General features: G+C 40.8%; 1 protein-coding gene across 1 annotated transcript in view; it reads left to right on the top strand.

Moving 5' to 3' along the window:
- LOC126176453 (cysteine sulfinic acid decarboxylase) overlaps positions 1–22,405 on the top strand; it is a 39,893-nt gene extending 17,488 nt beyond the window's left edge. The window contains exons 2-8 of the mRNA XM_049923610.1: positions 8,089–8,448; positions 17,924–18,158; positions 19,140–19,359; positions 19,625–19,772; positions 20,253–20,481; positions 20,607–20,801; positions 22,006–22,405. Of these exons, the coding sequence (XP_049779567.1) occupies positions 8,089–8,448; positions 17,924–18,158; positions 19,140–19,359; positions 19,625–19,772; positions 20,253–20,481; positions 20,607–20,801; positions 22,006–22,179 (1,561 nt within the window). The 3' untranslated portion in view covers positions 22,180–22,405. The remainder of the gene's footprint in view (positions 1–8,088; positions 8,449–17,923; positions 18,159–19,139; positions 19,360–19,624; positions 19,773–20,252; positions 20,482–20,606; positions 20,802–22,005) is intronic.
- Positions 22,406–22,793: the final 388 nt, after the last annotated feature.

Genomic DNA, 22,793 nt, shown 5'->3' with positions numbered 1-22,793 from the left:
GGTCCGCCTTTTCAGGGTGCAGTGGGTCCCACCTTCCTCCTGATGAATGGATGATAACGCACGGCCCGACCGAGCTGCCATCGTGCGGGAGTACCTTGAAACACGATATCAGGCGAATGGAGTGACCTGCCTGTTCTCCAGATCTAAACCCAATCGAGCACGTCTGTGATGCTCTCGGTCGACGTATCGCTGCACTCTTCAAACCCCTCCGACACTTTAGGAGCTGCGACAGGCACTGGTGCAAGAATGGGAGGCTATGCCCCAGCAGTGCCAGTGCTCGACCACCTGATCCAGAGTATGCCAACCCGTTGTGCGGCCTGTGTACGTGTGCATCGGGATCATATCCCATATTGGTGTTGGGGTACACGCGCAGTAAACAGTGGCATTTTGTAGCACGTTTCGGGACGGTTTTCTCAACTTATCACTAATACTGCGGTCTTACAGATCTTATAACACTCCCTAACTGCTACTGCTATACCTTAACCTCGAAGCTGGAGGCAGTTTGCAAAACAGAATTATTTAGTTATAGCAATTATGGTATAAAGCAACTGAGCAGTGTTACCCTCTGAGAGGAATTTTATGTTGACCGTGTTGTTCCTAACGGAGGTGGCTTATCGGAAATGAGTCAGAATTACTTAAATATTTGAACAGTAACAAACGGAATTTTGCCTATCTGTACTGTTTAATGGATAAAGAAAATGGTCGCCAGCCTAACTAGGCAAGAGAATGATTAACATTCTCGTTCAAGAAAATATTTATTAGTAATTTTAGTGGATAAACACAACCTATACTTTGTTACACGGGAGTGCAGTGAACTCTGACACACTTATGTTTTAAGATTGAAGCTAACAACTGGAACAGCACAAACTATTTGCAAAAATTATAAGAGGTACCGAAACACCCTATTACTTTCAGGCTTACATAAATTATGGTTTTACTAATTAGTGGTCTTTCCGTTACTTGATACTCAGCATTAATACATAGACAAACTGTGGATCTTGTTATATTATTAATATGCACTTCATATACACAAGAGACATACACTTAACAAATATGAGCATATAATGTTTCACAACTGCAGTTTTCCACTTTTACTACAGCGAAACACAATGTTGACAAAATTTCAAGAAACTGACTCACCTTTTTGAATTTACTACAGATATCCAGGTGATCATTTGCTAAGCAAAACTTTAGAAGCCTCAGTCTTAAGAACCTTTAATTTTGCAGTTGGCAACAGCACTTTAATAAGCAGTTTTAATAGGAAAATTATTTTCAGCAAACAATATTTACTTTAACTCACTCTCTTGCCACATTAACTTTAACTTTTTTACTAAGTTCAAGAGACATTAATTAGCAAGACTCTAGGCTTTAATTTCTTTTAGTAAGGACACTCGGATATCACTTTAGCTCAAACGGAGAGGAGCCTGAGAGGTGTTATGATGAGGAGAAAAATCAGGGTAGGTACATAAATTGATATAAATTACCTTATATTTGAGCACAATAACACATCCATTAAGCTGATCCTTCACTGTACATCATAGTATTACGTTACAGTGATTGCGCAACGTGGTGGCAACTGCGTGTTGGTAGGTGGATTCGCAGACAGAATTGCTGGACTCTGTCATTTCTTGGTGGCGATGATAAATACAAATTCCAGAATAATTCCAGTTATTTATCCATCCATTCATCCGAGGCTTTGGAAAGAAGCGGGAAAAGCCTCTCTCGGAATCAGCACAATATGCATCTGTTACATGGCAGTGCACGGACTCGTAGCTCGTATCCGACTGCTGGCTCGTCCCCGACTATCAGTTCCACCTTTTCTACATAGGCCAACCACAATTTGCGCGCGCTACAGTGTTCCGTTCCCGAGGGGAACCACTACACGTTTACATACAAACTAAGAACCCTAAGTGAGGATCAGCAGTTTACATAACAGTAACCAAATACGTTAAATAAAACAGAACATTTTCACATATTGACACTTCTACAAAAAATTATTCACACAAAATTATAATTATATACAGTAAGTTTTGTTCCCTCCAAATGGGACAAAGAATTTTAAATTACAGATACACTACTTTGCATAGAATCAAATCACGACATCAAAGGTTTGACAAAGAAAAGAGTACACAATTTTGTTATCGATTTAAACACATTTACAGACGATCAACAATGTAACATTAAATAAAGCAAAAAATAAATAAATCCATACAGCATAAGAGCTGTGGTGTTACAATCTGTGTCGTGTTTCCTATGTGCCTATGATTTTAGCGCCAGTTTTGTGTAGCGCCACGTTATGTGGCACCACATACTGCAATTATCCTTAATTTATGAACATGAGTGTAGATTGTCTGGATTTTCAGTGTCCGTATAATCCGTAGAGGAGCATTTGAACTTCGTTTCTCTATCTCGATGCGATACGTAAGCAAATTATCCCCAAATTAAAGGCAAAAACGTCGCTACTGCTGACAATAAATGATCGTTACGTAAAGTAGCTAATGTAGTTATATGGGGATTTTGGTCATACTAACGCCCTGGTTAGAATGTCTGTCTGATCATAAATGTGAATCTGTGCTTAGACATGTCTGATTTTTGGGGCACTCTAGCTTTTTTCCGGAATTGTCTGGTGATGGTATTTCTGAATGATTCACTAGATATCATTAAACTGACGTTTCGTTTACATCTGTGAATTGTTTGGGGAAAACTCTCTGGAATGCAGTCACGACCTAAAAATAAATTACTTAAAACTTAGGAATGCCATGAATAACAATTACTGTCAGGCATATTATTCCTTGGCACTCACGAAAATTGTTGATGCCTTTGGATCTCTCAATCTGGTGCGTTTTGTAAATAAAAAGCTATTCGTGAGCTGATAGGTGGGTAGGAAGTACTGAACTTACCGATACTATTCGTTTGTTTCGAACCATGACGACTTTCAAATGATATAAACTACTCACCGGAGTTGATCATGCATGAAATACACTATACAAAAACAATACTACAAGAATAGCAGAAGATGGCTGATAACCCCAGCCAACCAATATTTAACGATACGTTTCCTGTGGAGGCGAAAAAGATTAACATCCCACTCTTGTCACAGCCGGAAATCGCGGAAAGTACTATCAATGAATGGGAACACTGCTGGCAAAAAGTATCCCCTAAAAATGCCTGAAACAGCCCTGCAGCCAGCAGAAACCCCTTGGATTTGACAAGCTTCGAGCGATTTAGACTACCCTGAATCTCATTCGAATAGGACATAAAAGATATGCACACATTCTCCGTAAGTGGGGCATATTATTAGTCCCACAAGCCACTGCATACTAAAGGGCCATTGAGTAGCATATCGTAAATTAAGATTGCGTACCTTTTTCATTCCTTCTGTGGCGACATGAAGACAATAATTAAGACAAAACTTGTGTAGATTTTGCCATAGAATCGATATATGCAGTAAAAAAGGAATTCCCATTCAGATTTCAAAGTTGGCCTCCGGCACCACCCTGCACCGTGGGGGGGAGAGGGTCGAATGTAGTACTACTGGATGTTCTCTCCCCCCCCCCCCCCCCTCCCAGGACACAAACTGGAATTATAACTTTTTGATCCGATGTGTAGTCTTGAGATGTTCCAGTGCCTTCAGTTAATATTGATAACCTTTATACATTGAAGTGCCAAAGGAACTGGTATAGGCATACGTATAAAAGTAGAGATACGTAAACAGGCACAATACAGCGATGCGATTGGCAACGCCTGTATAAGAAGTGTGTCTGGCGCGGTTGTCAGATCGGTTACTGCTGTTACAATGGCAGGTTATAAAGATTAGAGTTTGAACGTGGTGTTATGGTCGGCGCACGAGTGATGGGACACAGTATCACCAAGGTAGACATGAAGTGGGGATTGTCCCGTACGACCATTTCACAAGTGTACCGTGAATGTCGGAACATCGCTGCGGCCAGAGAGATTCTGCAAGAACAGGACCGACGACGATTGAAGAGAATCTTTGAACGTGACAACTGCAACCCTTCAGCAAATTGCTGCAAATTTCAATACTGAGCGATCAAAGTGTCAACGTGCGAACCATTCAACGATACACCATCGATATGGTCTTTCGGCAGCCGAAGGCCCACTCGTGTACCTTTTCTGGCTGCACAACACAAAGCTTTACGCCTCGCCTGTGTCTGTCAATACCAACTATGGACTGCTGATGACTGGAAACATGTCTGGTTGGACTGAGTCTCGTTTCAAATTGTATAGAGCAGATGGGCGTGTACAGCTATGGAGACAACCTCATGAATCCATGGATCTGAATGTCAGTAAGGGACGTTTCAAGCTGGTGGAGGCTCTAATGATGAGGTGTATGCAGTTGGAGTAATATGGGACCCCTGATATGTCTAGATGAGAATCTAACAGGTGACACATACGTAAGCATTCTGTCTGATCACCTGCATCCATTCATGTCCAGTGTGCATTGCGACGGACTACGGTAATGTAGGACAATGTGACACCCCACACGCCTAGAATTGCTAGAGTGGCTCCAGGAACACTCCTCTGAGTTTAATCACTTCAGCTGGCCCCCAAACTAAACAGACATTATCATTACTGACCATATCTGGGATGCCTTGCAACGTGCTGTTCAGAAGAGATCTCCACCCCCTCGTACTCTCACGGATTTATGGACAGCCCATGCAGGGTTCATAGTCGATTTCTTCCAGCACTACGCGTACTAGGCAGATGTACCAGTTTCTTTGGCTCTTAACTGTATATAATCTTGCTAGTGTACGGACTGTCATCGTTCAGTTAAACATTTCATCCCCAGTGTCACATTAAGTTTATCGTGGCTTTTAGCTTTATCTTGAAATTCGTAAAATATATTCACTAACAATATTTATGAAGTTGCCTGTATCGTGAAGATTTAGTTGGAAAATGTTCTGAACAATACAGATGGAATGCTAATGTCAGTCCTTCTAAAAACTATCCTGTAATTACAAAATGGGAATTGTTTGTTAAATATCGATTAGTACGTCAAACCAGCGCAGAGGTTCATGTATGTCTGCTAAAGGTGCAATACAATTGACAGAATATAAGTCGGCAAAATAAATTGAATTCTAAAATAACCATATAATTGTAATAACATTGTTAGAAAAATTTTGTGTATTGGCAAGCCTGTAAATGGGGTAGGCTGACACCCGAGGCAAACAGTTCATCTACATCTATATTCCGCAAGGCACCCAACGGTGTGTGGCGGAGGGCACTTTACGTGCCCTTTCCTGTTCGTCTCGTATGGTTCGCGGTAAGAAAGACTGCCGGAAAGCCCCCGTGCGCGCTCGAATCTCTAATTTTACATTCGTGATCTCCTCTGGAGGTAGAAGTAGGGGGAAGCAATACATTGGATACATCGTCCAGAAACGCACTCTCTCGAAACCTGGACAGCAAGCTACACCGCGATGCAGAGCGCCTCTCTTGAAGTGTCTGCCACTTGAGTTTGCTAAACATCTCCGTAACGCTATCACGGTTACCAAATAACCCTGTGACGAAACGCGCCGCTCTTCTTTGGATCTTCTCTATCTCCTCTGTCAACCCGACCTGGTACGGATCCCAAACTGATGAGCAATACTCAAGTATAGGTCAAACGAGTGTTCTGTAACCCACCTCCTTTGTTGGACTACATTTTCTAAGGACTCTCCCAATGAATCTCAACCTGGTACCCGCCATACCAACAATTAATTTTATATGATCATTCCACTCCAAATCCTTCCGCACGCATACGCCTAGATATTTTACAGAAGTAACTGCTACCAGTGTTTGTTCCGCTGTCATATAATCATACAATAAAGGATCCTTCTTTCTATGTATTCGCAATACATTTGTCTAAGGGTCAGTTGCCACTCCCTGCACCAAGTGCCTATCCGCTGCATATCTTCCTGCATTTCGCTGCAATTTCTTAATGCTGCAACTTCTCTGTATACTAGGGCATCATCCGCGAAAAGCCGCATGGAACTTCCGGCACTACTACTAGGTCATTTATATATATTGTGAAAAGCAATGGTCCCATAACACTCACTTGTGGCACGCCAGAGGTTACTTTGTCTGTAGACGTCTCTCAATTGAGAACATGCTGTGTTCTGTTTGCTAAAAACTCTTCAATCCAGCCACACAGCTGGTCTGATATTCCGTACGCTCTTACTTTATCAGACGACAGTGCGGAACTGTATCGAACGCCTTCCGGAAGTCAAGGAAAATGGCGCCTAGCTGGGAGCCTGTATCTAATATTTTCTGGGTCTCATGAACAAATAAAGCGAGTTGGGTCTCCCACGATCGCTGTTTCCGGAATCCATGTTGATTCCTACATAGTAGATTCTGGGTTTCCAGAAATGACATGATACGCGAGCAAAAAAGTTCTAAAATTCTGCAACAGATGTCAGATATAGGCATATAGTTTTGCGCATCTGCTCGACGACTGTTCTTGAAAAACTGGAACTACATGTGCTCTTTTCCAATCATTTGTAACCTTCCGTTCCTCTAGAGACTTGCGGTACACGGCTGTAAGAAGGGGGGCAAGTTCTTTCGCGTACTCTGGGTAGATTCGAATTGGTATCCCGTCAGGTCCAGTGGACTTTCCTCTCTTGAGTGATTCCAGTTGCTTTTCTATTCCTTGTACACTTATTTCGATGTCAGCCATTTTTTCGTTCGTGCGACGATTTAGAGAAGATACTGCAGTGTGGTCTTCCTCTGTGAAACACCTTTGGAAAAAGGTGTTTAGTATTTCAGCTTTACGCGTGTCATCCTCTGTTTCAGTGCCGTTATCATCCCAGAGTGTCTGGACATGCTGTTTCGTTCCACTTTCCGATTTAACGGAAGATCAGAACTTCCTAGGATTTTCTGTCAAGTCGGTACATGGAATTTTACTTTAGAATTCACTGAACGCTTCACGCATAGCCCTCCTTAAGCTAACTTTGAAATCGTTTAGCTTCTGTTTGTCTGAGAGGTTTTGGCTGCGTTTAAACTTGCGGCGAAGCTCTTTGCTTTCGCAGTAATTTCCTAACTTTGTTGTTGAACCACGGTGGGTTTTTCCCGTCCCTCACAGTTTTACTCGGCACGTACCTGTCTAAAACGCAATTTACGAACTTCTTCCATAAACACTCAACATTGTCAGTGTCGGAACAGAAATTTTCGTTTTGATCTGTTACGTAGTCTGAAATCTGCCTCTTATTAATCTTGCTAAACAGATAAACCTGCCTCCCTTTTTTTTATATTCCTATTTACTTCGGTATTCCTATTTACTTCGGTATTCCTATTTACTTCGGTATTCCTATTTACTTCGGTATTCCTATTTACTTCGGTATTCCTATTTACTTCGGTATTCCTATTTACTTCGGTATTCCTATTTACTTCGGTATTCCTATTTACTTCGGTATTCCTATTTACTTCGGTATTCCTATTTACTTCGGTATTCCTATTTACTTCGGTATTCCTATTTACTTCGGTATTCCTATTTACTTCGGTATTCCTATTTACTTCGGTATTCCTATTTACTTCGGTATTCCTATTTACTTCGGTATTCCTATTTACTTCGGTATTCCTATTTACTTCGGTATTCCTATTTACTTCGGTATTCCTATTTACTTCGGTATTCCTATTTACTTCGGTACTCCTATTTACTTCGGTACTCCTATTTACTTCGGTACTCCTATTTACTTCGGTACTCCTATTTACTTCGGTACTCCTATTTACTTCGGTACTCCTATTTACTTCGGTATTCCTATTTACTTCGGTATTCCTATTTACTTCGGTATTCCTATTTACTTCGGTATTCCTATTTACTTCGGTATTCCTATTTACTTCGGTATTCCTATTTACTTCGGTATTCCTATTTACTTCGGTATTCCTATTTACTTCGGTATTCCTATTTACTTCGGTATTCCTATTTACTTCGGTATTCCTATTTACTTCGGTATTCAGGGATGCTGCAACGGCCTTATGATCACTGATTCCATGTTCTGCGCTTACAGAGTCGAAAAGTATTGTGTATTATCGTTACAATGGTATGTTTCGAGTTTATCTTCGAAAGTTAATGAGGTGTTGGGTGCGGAACAGGGCGATGCCGGTGACGTCGGTGTCTGCGGCGGCTCCGGTGGCAGAGCGCGAGTCGCTGGCGGCGGCCGCCGAGGCGGAGGCGGGCTCCCGGTGGTGGGCGAGCGCGCCGGACCGCCGGCGCCACGGCCGCTGGCTGCGGGAGGCCGCCGAGCTGCTGCTCGAGGGCGCCGTGCTGGGCGGCACGCGGCGCGCCGGCCCCGTCTCCACGTGGCGGGAGCCCCGCCAGCTGCGGGAGGCGCTGCCGCTCCAGCTCGCCGACGAGCCGCTGTCGCACGACCAGCTGCTGCAGCTCGTGCGCGACGTCATCCGCTACAGCGTCAAGACCGGCCACCCCTACTTCGTCAACCAGCTCTACTCCGGGTAAGTCTTAATAATACTCCTCAGTTCACTAATTCGAAAGAACTACATATTATACTAGTCTACAATAAGTTTAGTTAACTTAAAACTGTATCTACCAAGGGCTTTCTGTGATTTGTCAAAGGAATTAGATTGTGTGAACCACAATATCCTTTTAAATAAATTATAATTCTATGGTGTGATGGGCAGTGCTGCAAAATGGTTAGTCATACCTCGCTAACAGGAAACAAAGGGTGTCAGTGCAAAGGACTAGTGAATTAAGTCATCAGAATGGGAAGAAATTACATGTGATGTACCACAAGGATCCATCTTAGGGCCATTGCTTCTTGTGTACATTAATCTCTCATCAGTTACACTACCAGAAGCAGAGTTCGTTTTGTTTGCAGATGACACAAGTATTGCAATAAATAGTATGTAGAGCGTAGATCTAGAAATATCTGCGAATAATATTTTCATGGATATGAATAAATGGTTTAAAGCCAACTCACTGACATTAAACTTCGAAGAGACTCACTATATGCAATTCAGAACCTGTAAGAGGTTTCCATCCAGCATGTGCATAAAGTACGAAGAAGAGCAGATACAAGAGGTCGACAGTCTTAAATTCCTGGGATTACAACTTGATAATAAATTCAGTTGGGAGCAGCACACCATGGAACTGCAGAAACGCCTTAACAAATCTGTATTTACAATTCGAGCGTTAGCAGACATAGGCGACATAAAAATGAAAAAGCTTGCATACTTTGCCTACTTTCATTTCATAATGTCATATGGTATAATATTTTGGGGTAACTCTTAAAGTCAAACAAGTTTTCAGAGTCCAAAAGCGTGTAATACGTATTATTTGTGGAGTAAGTTCACAGACGTCGTGTAGAAACCTGTTCAAAGAACTGGGTGTAGTAACTACTGCCTCTCAGTATATTTACTGCTTAATGAAATTCCTCATAAATAATCTTTTTCCAACAAACGCCTGATTTCATACATACCAGGAACAAAAATGATCTGCACAAGGACTTACAAGCCCTTTAGTTCAAAAAGGGGTCCACTACTCAGGAACATTCGTCTTCAATAATATGCCAGCAAACATAAAAAATTGGAGCCTGAAACACTTACTAGTGGTCAACTCCTACTCCATTGACAAATTTTTTAATAGAAACAAGTTATGTATATATTCATACTATCTATATTTCAGCTTAAAAAAGACATGTTCCACATCCACGAGGATACCCTCAGCACGGATCTATGGAACGAAAAACTAATCTAATCAACTAAATGCAACACAGGCTTCTTTCTGAAAGCAGGTTGCATTTACTCAGGAATCCAGTACACCATTTTATTCCCCTGTCTTCTGGCTACAAAACTATTTTTCGGCGATGTCACGACCTTACATCACCTTATTGGCAGGGCCTGTATGCCCACATGGTACCACTGTACGGGTAGACTTAGGAGCCAACGTCTTCCTGCATCAATCTGTCAATCATCTACTTGCTGCTTCCTGTGGAGTGTATCCTTCAATGGGCCAAACGGTGAACTCTAAAAGTGCGAGATCCGGGCTGTATGGTGGATTAGAGAACAGTAAAATGACGTTTTGTGAGCTGCTCTCGGGTGCAGACTTGCGTAAAGACTTGTTGTCAAGGAGAAAAAGTTCGTTTGCCCTTTCTGGTGGCGAACAAGCCAAAGTAGTTTCTTCAATAGTACAATATACTTAAACTGATCGTTGCACCGAGAGGGAAGACATCAAACACAATCCCAGGAAAAAGTCTCCTTGAATTCACTTGCTGAGGGCACAGCTTTCAACTTTTTCTTCAGAGGAGGGTTGTTGTGGCACCAGTGAGTGGATTCAGATTATGTTTATAGTTAGAACTGATGAACCCATGTTTCATCGCCTGTGACAATGTTTGACAAATTGTCAAGATCGGCCTTGTAACGCACAAGCAATTCCGCACAATAGCCCTCCGTCGCTCTTTATGGTCTTCCTTCCTCCAAACCGCCGAAGAGCCCAGAGGAGACACGCGCGCACGCGCACATCTAGCTACCTTTGAGTACCCCAATTGCTGAATGAGTGTCATTACTAGCAACACGACTCCACTAGGGCAGCGGGGTGATAGTGATCAGTCGATCACCTCTAATGGATGTCTACACGTTCAAACATTCCACAAGTCACAGCTGTGTGCAGTCGGCAGGTACGTGGGAGACTGGGCAGGATTGCGTGACGTCGCTTTGGAGACGAGACCCCTCTACCCATGACTCTCCGTGCTTTTGTTCATTGCTTGGTATCCGTGTGCATTCCGCGAGAGCATATGAATATCGGCGACGCTCTGGTTTTCCTCCAAAAGCAGCTCAATGATCGCTCTCTGCTTGGAACGCACCTCTGTTACAGATGCCATTTTGAAGGCTATATATTGCGCTCCCATCTATGAAAATTTCATGAAACTATAGACTAAAACGGGAATATTCAGCGCTGTCCCACAACTAATTCCACATTTTTAGACCGAAACTGACAGAAAAAAGTGTTGCATTACTTACTGAACGTCCCTCGTACTATGCATCACTCGTTACTTGCTGACGTTTCCTCTCTGCCGAACTTATGAAGCAAAGCTGCATTCATAACACACGTAAAAACATTCAAATACCAAACGACACAAAAGGAATTTTCATAATTTTAAGCAGTTGTAGTAAAATTCATTAGCTACAAGTTAAGGACTCAACAAGTTAAAAGTATTTTCACCTGCGAAAATGCTCTCAAAATCATTCACCAAATGAGTCTCCAAACTGTGTTCGTATTTTTGGTTCTTGATTTGTACTCCTGAAATTCTTTTGTTCACTTTCGCTGTCCACGTTTCTAGATGCCCATAAATACAAGCAAATAAGTATCAGTTAAGGCTCGACGTATAAAGTCAAACAACTAAAATGAGCACAGTCCAACTGGCGTAGGCTGACTTCAACAGATTACATACGGCGCTGACATAACATGTACCGGTACTATAAATGTTACCACAGCCTTTGGCAATTACACCTGCTAACCTCGGCAGCTCAAAACCATATTCATCCTTCAACGTAACCCAGACCTTGGGCTATGTACAGATCAGCCAGTCATGATAAAATCGACGAATTTGTCAAACGTTAGTTGCAGCGTACTCACTTTTAGCGACTCATAGCATGAAGTCATAGATTTTTACAATCTCTTTGTTAATTTTGCCTTTCTTGATGTGCGGTATCGCTGATACAGGGCCTCCGCTAAAATAATTGACTCTTGCGAGACGAACTGGCTTGAATCAATCTACTTTTTTGAAAAGTAGAAACTAACTGGAACATCATATGAAGGAATATACAGGTACGAGTAATATTTCAAATTTACTCAATCGCCAATTTTTCACTCTTACTTGCCGTAAAACCCGATACACCATTCTACGGCAGCGATTCCTCATTTAAACGGAAAAGACAGTGAACAATTAGACTTCAATAGAAGTATCCAGTAGCTTCTTCGGTAGTGAACATCTTAAGAGTTACAAAATATAAATTGTCACTGCTCGCACTGCTCTATAAGGCATATTTGCCACTGTTCTGAAGCACGACCGTTCAAGCCTCCTGCCAATGAGATTCCAATGTGCTTTGCCCACGGCCTGTCTGTGCCACGCCGCTCCTGTGGGTATCGCGCCTTCCATCTCCCCTGTGACCTTAAGCCGTCGGCACACGGACCGTGCTGTCGAACGTTAACGTTGAACGTGCCAAGTTCAACGTGCAGCTGAACGCTCAGAAACGATGCGACTTGTGCATACGGTACGTTGGCCCCAACGTGGTATACGCGATCGCAACGCACTCCAGCGGCAGTTGAGGGATGTTTCTAGCTCGTAAATCGCACTGTTCACTCAACGGGCCCGCGTAAAATTCCCACGTTAGCTCTATTAAAGAGCACATTTCCGCCATCGTCCACGAAAAGGAAAGTACCATGTCCAGTCAATAAGGACACAGGCTTATAAAAGTTCCATTACAAACAGTGCGCTACAAATTTGGAATACTTCCCCGCATAAGAACAATAAATGTTTATTTCATCATTCCCACGTTTTAGTAAAACCCCAAGGTCAGTCCTACTTGATCACTGTTCCTACACAGTAGCAGAATCTTTGCAACATGTGAATTGCGAAGCGTAAAAGAAAAAAGAGCAGAAGATCTTTATACAAGTAGCGCAAGCTGTCTAGTAGATAAAGCCAATCTAACATTCAGAAAAAGGTGAACTTATATTTACATAACATCAAATATTATAGTATATACTTAAACTAATAAGTATCAAAACCTAATAATAAAAACGCGATCGATATGAAAAACTTGGAAGTGTCAAGTCGCGAACCACTGCCCCGTCAAACAATGCGCTCGGTGACAGTGATTCTACCCATTACGCTAAGCCACAACACTTCGTCTAAATCATAGTTTGTTACTATTTGCTGAAAACCTTAATCGTAGATACGTTAATAATTGAAATTATAACAAATTGTACCAAGAGCAATGCATTTTGAGTGGATCTTCAGTGTGTCGCTGTCTTCAAATAGCCTACTCTCAAAATACGCAAGTTACAATTCTTTTGCCACGAATATGTTTCTCATTATTTTATTTGAAAGAATCACACAGTTAACGGGTTTTCCAGTGATTCTCAATTTGCTGGTGCTCAGAAACGGCATATACACATATAGGCTTGAAATGAATTCCAATATGGCGCCTAACAACTCTGTACTGAAGAGACGGCCTGCGTGTCACGTAGTGGCGTTGTGCCACGTCATTGGTCAACGCTCAGAATATCTGACATGCCAGATACTGCTCTGCACGTTCGGAAAGACTCCAGAACGTGCAATTCCACGCTATGACGTCAGAAACTCGGCACGCTCAACGTTCGGACGCACGGTCCGTGTGCCGACGGCTTTAGCATATGCAGCCTAAAAAGTGCTGTCGCAGTAACCTTCTAATACACTGAGGTAATAAATCATGGGATAGTGATGGGCACATATACAAATGGCGGTAGTATAGCGTACTCAAGGTGTAAAAGGGAAGTGCATTGGCGGAACTGTCATCTGCACCCAGGTCATTCATGTGAAAAGATGTCCGACGCGCTTATGGGCGCACGATGGGAATTAACATATTGAGCGTGGAATGGTAGTTCGACGCATGGGACATTTTATTTCGAAAATAGTTAGGGAATTTAATATTCAGAGAGCCACATTGACAAATGTGTCGAAAATACCAAATTTCAGGCATTACCTCTCACCACGGACAACGCAGCGGCCGACGACCTTCACTTAACGACCGAGAAAAGTGGCGTTCGCGTAGAGTTGTCAGTACTAGCAAACAGGCAACACTTCGTGAAATAACTACAGAAATCAACGTGGGACGTACGACAAACTTATCCGTTTGGACAATGCGGCGACATTTGGCGTCGATTGGCTATGGCATCAACCGGCGTGAGTGCCTTCTATATGAGCACGACGTCGTCTGCAGAGCCTCTCCTGGGCTCGTGACCCTATACGACTGGAAACGTGCCCTTGTCACAAGAGCCCAGATCCAATCGATAAGAGCTGATGCTATGGTTAGGCTGGCACAGACGTCACGAAGCCATGGATCAAAGTTGTCAACAAGGCACTGTGCAGGCTGGTGGTGGCTCCATAATGGTGTGCACTGTGTTCAAATGGAATTAACTGGGCCGTCTGGCTCAACAGGACTGATTGACTGGAAATGGTCATATTCAGCTACATAGAGGCCATTTGCAACCATTCATGGACTTAATTTTCCCAAATGATGTCACTGGGACACAACTGTTCCTGATTGTTTTGAAGAACAGTCTGGACTAATCGAGAGAATGATTCGGCCACACAGATTGCCCAACATGACTCCCAATTAACATTTATGGGACAAATCGAAAGGTCACTTACTACACAAAATTCTGCTCTGGCAACACTTTCGCAGTTATGGTTGGCTCTTGAGGCAGCACGGCTCAGTATTTCTTCAGGAGACTTAAAAAGTGAGTCGATGCCATGTCGAGTTGCTCCACTATGCTGGGAAACGGTCCCACACGATATTGGAAGGTATTCCATGACTTTAGTCACTTCAGTATAGAATTTGGAGTGCCGCCACAGGTCAAGGTACTTACATAGCCTACAACTGAACTTTATTGCGTGCTAAACATAAAGATTTTCTGTTGTGCGAAACTATTAATTTTCTCTTTACTCAGATTTAGAGGTAGGTGGTGTTTTGGAAAAAATGTTCTCGCCACTTGTCCAGATTTTTCTGCCAGGAAATTAGGTAAGCATTACTACAATCATTTGGGCCATATTGTCATAACAAGAGTAGTATGTTGCAGTCTATACAGTGTGCCTGTGGGGCGGCAGGTAATAAGCAAATGGTCATTCTTAGTTACGTCGCTATGAAGAGACTCCTAAATTTTCTCTATGTGCTTTCCACCAACCTTCGCCGTCTAAAAGAGCCTGAAATCTATTTTTTGTCATCCAGAGAGCGATGGAGAACATACTGACCATAATGTCCAGTCTCAAAGTCAGTTATTCTGTGCTAACTGAAAGAAAATCTGGTTCTTGCTGATTCATGAAAGGATCGCAAACTAAGACTAAAAGTTTAATTTTAACTGGTGAACAGTATGTAGAAGTTCATACGCACGAAATGTCTTACATTTGTAGCTAATATCCCTATCGGAAATAGCACTATTGACAGTTTAGAGGCGACCTCTTTGAGAAACTCGGATAGTCTATCGCCCTAACTTCTAATCACTAAAATACAATTGTCGCATGGAAAGTGGAAAATAATCTCGCCGCTTGCCATGCGGTTTTGTCAACATTACGGGCGGCAAACAAACGGTTACTTCCGTCAAACCTAAGCGATCCAGGACAGTGTACAGACTTAGCGAGGTCAATTCCCACTTTTACCGAAAACTGATTAGTCTGGAATCACATGAACCGCAACGTACGCGGTCGTTTGACACGGATAGCTTGATATCTCGGTTCAAAGTGTCTTACCACTGCATCTCTGCCTGTATTTACACTACTGGCCATTAAAATTGCTACACCAATAAGAAATGCAGATGATAAACGGGTATTCATTGGACAAATATATTATGCTGGAACTGATACGTGATTACATTTTCACGCAGTTTGGGTGCATAGATCCTGATAAATCAGTACCCAGAACCACCTCTGGCCCTAATAACGGGCTTGATACGCCTGGGCATTGAGTCAAACAGAGCTTGGAAGGCGTGTACAAGTACAGTTCCCCATGCAGCTGTTCATAGTGCAGTCAGTGCGAACAAGAGGTGACAGACGTGTAATAAATGGCATCCCATACCATCACGCCGGGTGATACGCCAGTATGGCGATGACTAATACACGCTTCCAATGTGCGTTCACCGTGATGTCGACAAACACGGATGCGACCATAGTGATCCTGTAAACAGAACCTGAATTCATCCGAAAAAATGACGTTTTGCCATTCGTGCACCCAGGTTCGTCCTCGAGTACACCGTCACAGGCGCTCCTGTCTGTGATACAGCGTCAAGGGTAACCGCAGCCGTGGTCTCCGAGCTGATAGTCCATGCTGCTGCAGACGTCGTCGAACTGTTCGTGCAGATGGTTGTCTTGCAAACGTCCCCATCTGTTGACTCAGGGATCGAGACGTGGCTGCACGACCCGTTACAGTCATGCGGATAAGATGCATGTCATCTCGACTGCTAGTGACACGAGGCCGTTGGGATCCAGCACGGCGTTCCGTATCACCCTCCTGAACCCACCGATTCCATATTCTGCTAACAGTCATTGGATCTCGACCAACGCGAGCAGCAATGTCGCGATACGATGAACCGCAATGGCGATAGGCTACAATCCGACCTTTATCAAAGTCGGAAACGTGATGGCACGCATTTCTCCTCCTTGCACGAGGCATCACAACGTTTCACCAGGCAACGCCGTCAACTGCTGTTTATGAGAAATCGGTTGGAAACTTTTGTCATGTCAGCACGTTGTAGGTGTTGCCACCGACGCCAACCTTGTGTGAATGCTCTGAAAATCTAATCATTTGTATATCACAGTATCTTCTTCCTGTCGGTTAAATTTCGCGTCTGTAGCAAGTCCTCTTCGTGGTGTAGCAATTTTAATGGCCAGTAGTGTATATAAGAGTGCAGTGGACCGCAAAACGGTACATAAACGGCCCTGGACACTAGAAGCAGTATTTAAATGGCCCCCATTGTTGTACATGCATTAATGTCTGTCAATTCATAATTTAAAATCTTAATTCTTATAAATACTTCAGTTTGCTTTAGTTACTGAAAAATATTAGCTCGTCTGCGTTTAAACTTAGCCGGCTAGAATTATTACAACGGATCAGAAAGAACATGACTTCTGATGTGCCTTTTCAAGATTTCTTCTGACCATTATTTACAATAATTTTGAAACTTTGTAAAACTGAATTTCACGAATGTGGTAATGCTGTAATTGTAATTTTCTATTGCAGATGATAGACGTTTTCGTTCCACATTTGGGTTTTAGTAAAAAAAACTTGAAACTCACAATTAGCTTATTGGTGTCACGTATTTAATGCGTAAACTTAAAACTGAAGCTACATACGAATTTTCAGCTTCAGAGTCACACTGAGCGGATTCAATTTTCGTAAAAACGCAGCTTTTAACCAAAGTATTACATACTGATATAGTTGAAATGGTTAACTTTGAATTGACACACATTTGCATATTCTGACCAATTTTTAGCTTTCTAGTCATATTATTCAGCGCTACTTTTTCTTAAGATCGTATATTTTTGCCTAACATTAATTTGGTCATTCTGAGAGTTTACTATGTTAACATTCTTAGGCATAAAATGACTAGGTCTGGAAAAGTTATTTTAATTTTTGACTCTTTAGTTATGGTCCAGTCCTTTGTGTGAACTATGGTAAGCCCCAGGATACTGCTCGCCTTCGTACCTCTAACAGTATTACAGTGCTTGTTTCGTCTCGTGCTACATATCCTAAAATCTCGATAACAGAAGACCAGAGTAGGAGGCTGTTGATTTAATATGATGCTTTCTTTTCTGACCTCTAAAGATGTTGAAACATTGATAACGCTACGTTGAAACTACATTTGTACTCTGCAAGCAACTGTGCAGAAGCATCTCATTCAGCAGCAAAATGTAATTTTGTCATATATCAAATTTAGAGCCAGAAAAGGAAATTTTCTATAAATTGCCACTGGCTGGCTGGTACATAATTCAGATTTGGAAAGCTTATAATTATTTGGGGAGGAAAGTGAAATTGCACCTTGCTAAAGACTGACAAATTTCTATTACAATGATCCATTACTACCTACAGGTAAGGTTAATTCAGTGTAGAGATTTTCTTATGGCTCCTTGTTCAACATCAGTGTATGCAGAAATTGTTGAAAGCTAGGACTTGTAATCATGCCCTGTACTGTTGCCTTACTGATGACTTACTGTTTCAGTGTGGATCCCTATGGTCTGGTGGGGCAGTGGTTGAGTGATGCACTTAATCCCAGTGTCTACACATATGAGGTAGCACCAGTGTTTACGCTGATGGAGGAAACTGTCCTGCAGCAGATGCGGCAAATAGTTGGATTTCCAGGAGGCTGTGGTGATGGCATTTTCTGCCCAGGAGGATCTGTGGCCAATGGATATGCAATAAGCTGTGCACGCTACCATGCAGCGCCACATATAAAGGTAATACAAAAGATGTTTCCTGAGATGGTATTAGCAGCACTTTTCTACTTTGCATTTAGTTCTTGGTCATCTAATCTTCATTGTCTTTACTCAGTACCATTACTTCCCTCTTTGCATTTTCTCACCCCATTTGAATACACAATCACTTTTATCCACTTTCTGCCTTCATTTTCTACAAAATTATAAGTATGTTTCAGTAAACTAAAAGCTAAAGGAACAGGAGTAACTTGGGTAAGTTAACCTTCAAATGAAACATACAGTATGTAACCATATTTTTAACAGTCTCTTGAAATCTCGTAATACACCTCCACAGCAGATCTCAAAATTACACATCTAATACCCACATTATAGAAGATTCCTTGAAAACTTATGATATTGCTCTATTTTGTTGCCTCTAAAGTTCATATACTTCACCATTCTGTAGAACAAAAAGGAAGGCCTTAATTGTGATGCACCAGATAACCTGCAAGTTTTCCAATTTGAGTAATTAGTTTCTAAATTACATGCTCCTTCCTCCTTGATGATCATTACTTCTGTACATACAAACAGTAATGTCCTAAGAAGCTGTGCTTTACTAAAAGTCAACTCAAAGCTAGACATCTTTGAACTGGATCTTATTTTATTTGAAAACTTGACTACATTCGAATTGCTAGTTCACAATAACAGCTTGTGACTTGTTTTTGGATGCTAGAGTATCTGTTTAAAAACCGATCTAATCAAACATGAGGATTTTTCACTCATCTGTTCAGCTTGTAATTTGGCAAAATTATATTTTAAGATTAGCAAGTAAATTACACTTGGAGGCAACAGCCCATGTCCTGACCTATCTATTCTAGTGTCTTCCATATTTCTTTTGATACCTGTTTTTTCTGACACTCCTTCATTTTGTGCTATGTGAAGTGTTCTCAGCCTAAACTGTTGCAGACTCACAAATTATATGCTGTTTAATAATCTGTAAATTGTTTTTTCCCCCACTTTCAGAAAAAAGGTCTTCATGGTCTTCCACGGATGGTCCTTTTTACATCACAGGATGCTCACTATTCTGTGAAGAAAATGGCTTCTTTCCTTGGACTTGGTTCTGACAATGTGTATCTCATAGAATGTGATGCTAGAGGAAAAATGGATGTGAAACACCTAGAACAGGAAATCCAAAGAGCACTGAATGAAGGAGCACTGCCTTTTATGGTTTCAGCAACAGCTGGTATGTACACAACAAAATATCCTGTTATTAATGAGTTTCCCATTTTCAAAAGTGTGGCTGAAATTGCTATAAATCTGAAATACCTTACAATAGTCTATAATTTCACATTTAAGGCAGTGATAAAATGATTGTGGGTGTAGAACTGCATCAAACCAGTCTTTGGACTGCATACCACATTGTCTGTACATATTATGTAATATGTAACATAGTGCACATTTATTTCCTGTGTTTAAATTGCTTCATTACAAATCATACCTATTTACAGGTACAACAGTTCTTGGTGCATTTGATCCAATCCCAGAGATAGCTGACCTGTGTAAAAAGTATAATTTGTGGCTTCATGTTGATGCAGCATGGGGTGGTGGAGCTCTCATGTCTAAGAAGCACCGTCACTTGCTAAAGGGAATAGAATTGTAAGTTGAGAAAAAACTTACTATGATTCATACTTCAGTCTTCAATGATTTAAAATATAAATGTTCCTTATAACTAGTATTTTCTGTTTTGTGCTTTTGTTAAGAATGTTCTATGATCTTGAGTTCTGAGTATTAAATAATGAGATATTTGGAACTGAGACTGGAAAAGCTGAGATGTTGTAAACCTGATGGACTGAGATGTCACAAACCTCAAATTTATAGTCATAGCTACACAGTCTAAAATTTTTGACCACATTTATTAAAATAATTCCCAGAAAACAGTTTTGGAAACTATAGTTTCATGTGCTTCAGATTCTCGACTCTTAATTTTTTACATTTTATGGAACAGCTACAAAGTGGTTCTATCGCATAAAATATTTGCTACTTCATTGAAATTCTCAACAGTAATGAAGGGTTACAGCTCACTTTGAAATATAATTTAGTGTCTATGTATCAATATATTTATCAACATTATTTCAGAGCTGATTCTGTGACATGGAATCCACACAAACTGCTAACAGCACCACAGCAGTGTTCAACATTCTTGTTGAGACATGAAAATATTTTAGCTGACTGCCACTCAGAAAGTGCTCAGTATCTATTTCAAAAGGATAAATTTTATGACACTAAATATGACACAGGAGATAAGCATGTGCAGTGTGGCAGGAGAGCAGATGTCATAAAATTCTGGATGATGTGGAAAGCAAAGGTAGAATATTTATGTGCATTAATTTCATTTAAATTCAAGGAATTGCTTCTAAAAGTGTTTCCTGTATTAATATACATTTAATTCTGATAATAAAAATAAAATGTAAGTGAATATTTTCCATGCAGGGCACTAATGGTTTGGAAAAACATATTGACACAGTGTTTGATAATGCTGAATATTTCACAAGACAAATTAAACAGAGAGAAGACTTCAGAATGGTTTTAAATGAACCAGAGTGCACAAATATATGTTTCTGGTACATTCCACCATCTCTCCATGGCAAAGAAAATGAAGCAGATTTTAAAGACAAATTACACAAGGTAAGTTCTTCCTCCACTGCAAACTACTCTTGTAAATAATTTGTTCAGTTCAGCTGACACACCCAAATACTTAGTTACTTCATGCCCCTAAATTGAAATGAAAGTTCATAATTCTTCAAAAAGATATCTTTTTATCAATCTTATTCTCCCATGTTAACCAATTACTATCTTCTGATTATCAGATGGTTTGTTTTCCAAAGAGTTGATAAGCCTATATGCCTGGGGAAATGAGTTCTTTTTATTCTTACACTCTCTTCAGAGGCATAATGGATTTCTTTCCTGCAGGAGCTTATGGGAACAAATATTTTACACCACAGATCATCCACTGTTCAAAATTGTTACCGTGCTTGAAAAATTATAAATTACTCCCCTTTGCCATCCTTTGTTGCATTTAGCTGTTGCAACTTCTCCTTTCCCTTCAATTTTTTCTCATTTCTGGCTCTTATCAACTCTAATTTTATGCTTTTCCCCTGCCACTGGGAAGACATATGCATGTGTGTACATAATAGGACACTAGACTGTGGCCACCCACCTACTGAACTTCCTTTCACCTCTATAATACTGGTGATCCTACTAAAGCTCATTACCTTGTTAGCCTTATCACTTTTACTATTATAGATCTTTCACTGAGAAAGCATAATTTGTGTTACTGCCTTAGTCTTTTGTCTGGTCAGTATGGGTGAATAATGATTTGGGGAAGGGGAGAGATGTGGGTGAGGTATCTTGCCATAGATGAGGTGTGAGAAGTACTCACCTGCTCTGATCTGCATACTGGCCTGTTCTACATAATTTTTTATCTCTCAACATTGCTCCTCATAGCTGACATCAATATTGCTTTCAATGCCTAGATTTTACCTGTTTCTTACTGTGAAAATTTCGTTAAATTTCTGGCTGACATCACTAACTCGAGGGACTACCTATTGAATGAGGGACTGATAATCTTTCTGCTCAGTCGCTTAACTCTTCCACCCCTATCCAGCTCTTAAGTTACACCACTCTAGAAATAAACTGTAATGCGCAACATGTGCCAATTACATCTAACTTGTATGTCTCAACAGGTTATCATGTATATTGAAATACTATTTACAAAATCTATCTTTAGGTGTCCTGCATCACCATGAATTATTTGCTAATTCGATATAAAATAAACAGAAATAAATGGAAGTAATATTTCATGTTATATACCTTTTTAATTTGATTTCAGGTGGCTCCCAAAATTAAGGAAAGAATGATGAAGGAAGGTACAATGATGATTACATATCAGCCACTGAATGATCACCCAAACTTCTTCCGTTTAGTCCTCCAGAATTCTGCCTTAACTCACACTGATATGGATTACTTTGTGGAAGAAATTGAGAGACTTGGAAAAGACTTGTGAAACTTTCCTGCTGTCATAATTTTGTTTGTGAAATGACTGTGATGACACAAGATATGCATGCCTGACGAGTGTTTGTATCAAATGCATGGTATACAGTCTGCAAAGACTAAATTGCATCCTAGAGGTCTTACCTCACAATGTATAAACATTTTAACACTATTTATTTATGGAGACTGACAAATGTTAAGAGCTGTAGGATGAACATTAAAAGTAATTTTAGTGAAACGGTGTCTTCTTTTAAGTATAACTGATAACCAACAATCATCTCATCTACTAAATAGTTCAAAATAAAATTTTAATATCATCTTGACCTCTCTCTCCTAGTCTTCAATACAGTGTCTGCCTCCACAGCTGAGTGGTAACTTCATCATTAACTTGCAGATACAATATGAACATATTTGAAATATAGGCATAAACAATTAAAATAACACAAAATTGAAACCTTTTACAAACTGTCAAAATATTCTGCTGTCCAGATCACTGTTACTACACAAATACATTAACCAGAACTCATATGGTAATTAATCCTAATAGAGACTCTTAAAACAATTTATTAAAATACTAAAACAGTTTATTAATGTTCATGTAAGAGCCGTCTTAGGAATGTCAGTGAC

This window comes from Schistocerca cancellata, chromosome 3 (genome assembly GCF_023864275.1).
Source record: "Schistocerca cancellata isolate TAMUIC-IGC-003103 chromosome 3, iqSchCanc2.1, whole genome shotgun sequence".
Classification (NCBI taxonomy): domain Eukaryota; kingdom Metazoa; phylum Arthropoda; class Insecta; order Orthoptera; family Acrididae; genus Schistocerca; species Schistocerca cancellata.
The sequence above is the reverse complement of the archived record's forward strand: the minus strand, read 5'-3'. Positions and strand labels throughout refer to the sequence as shown.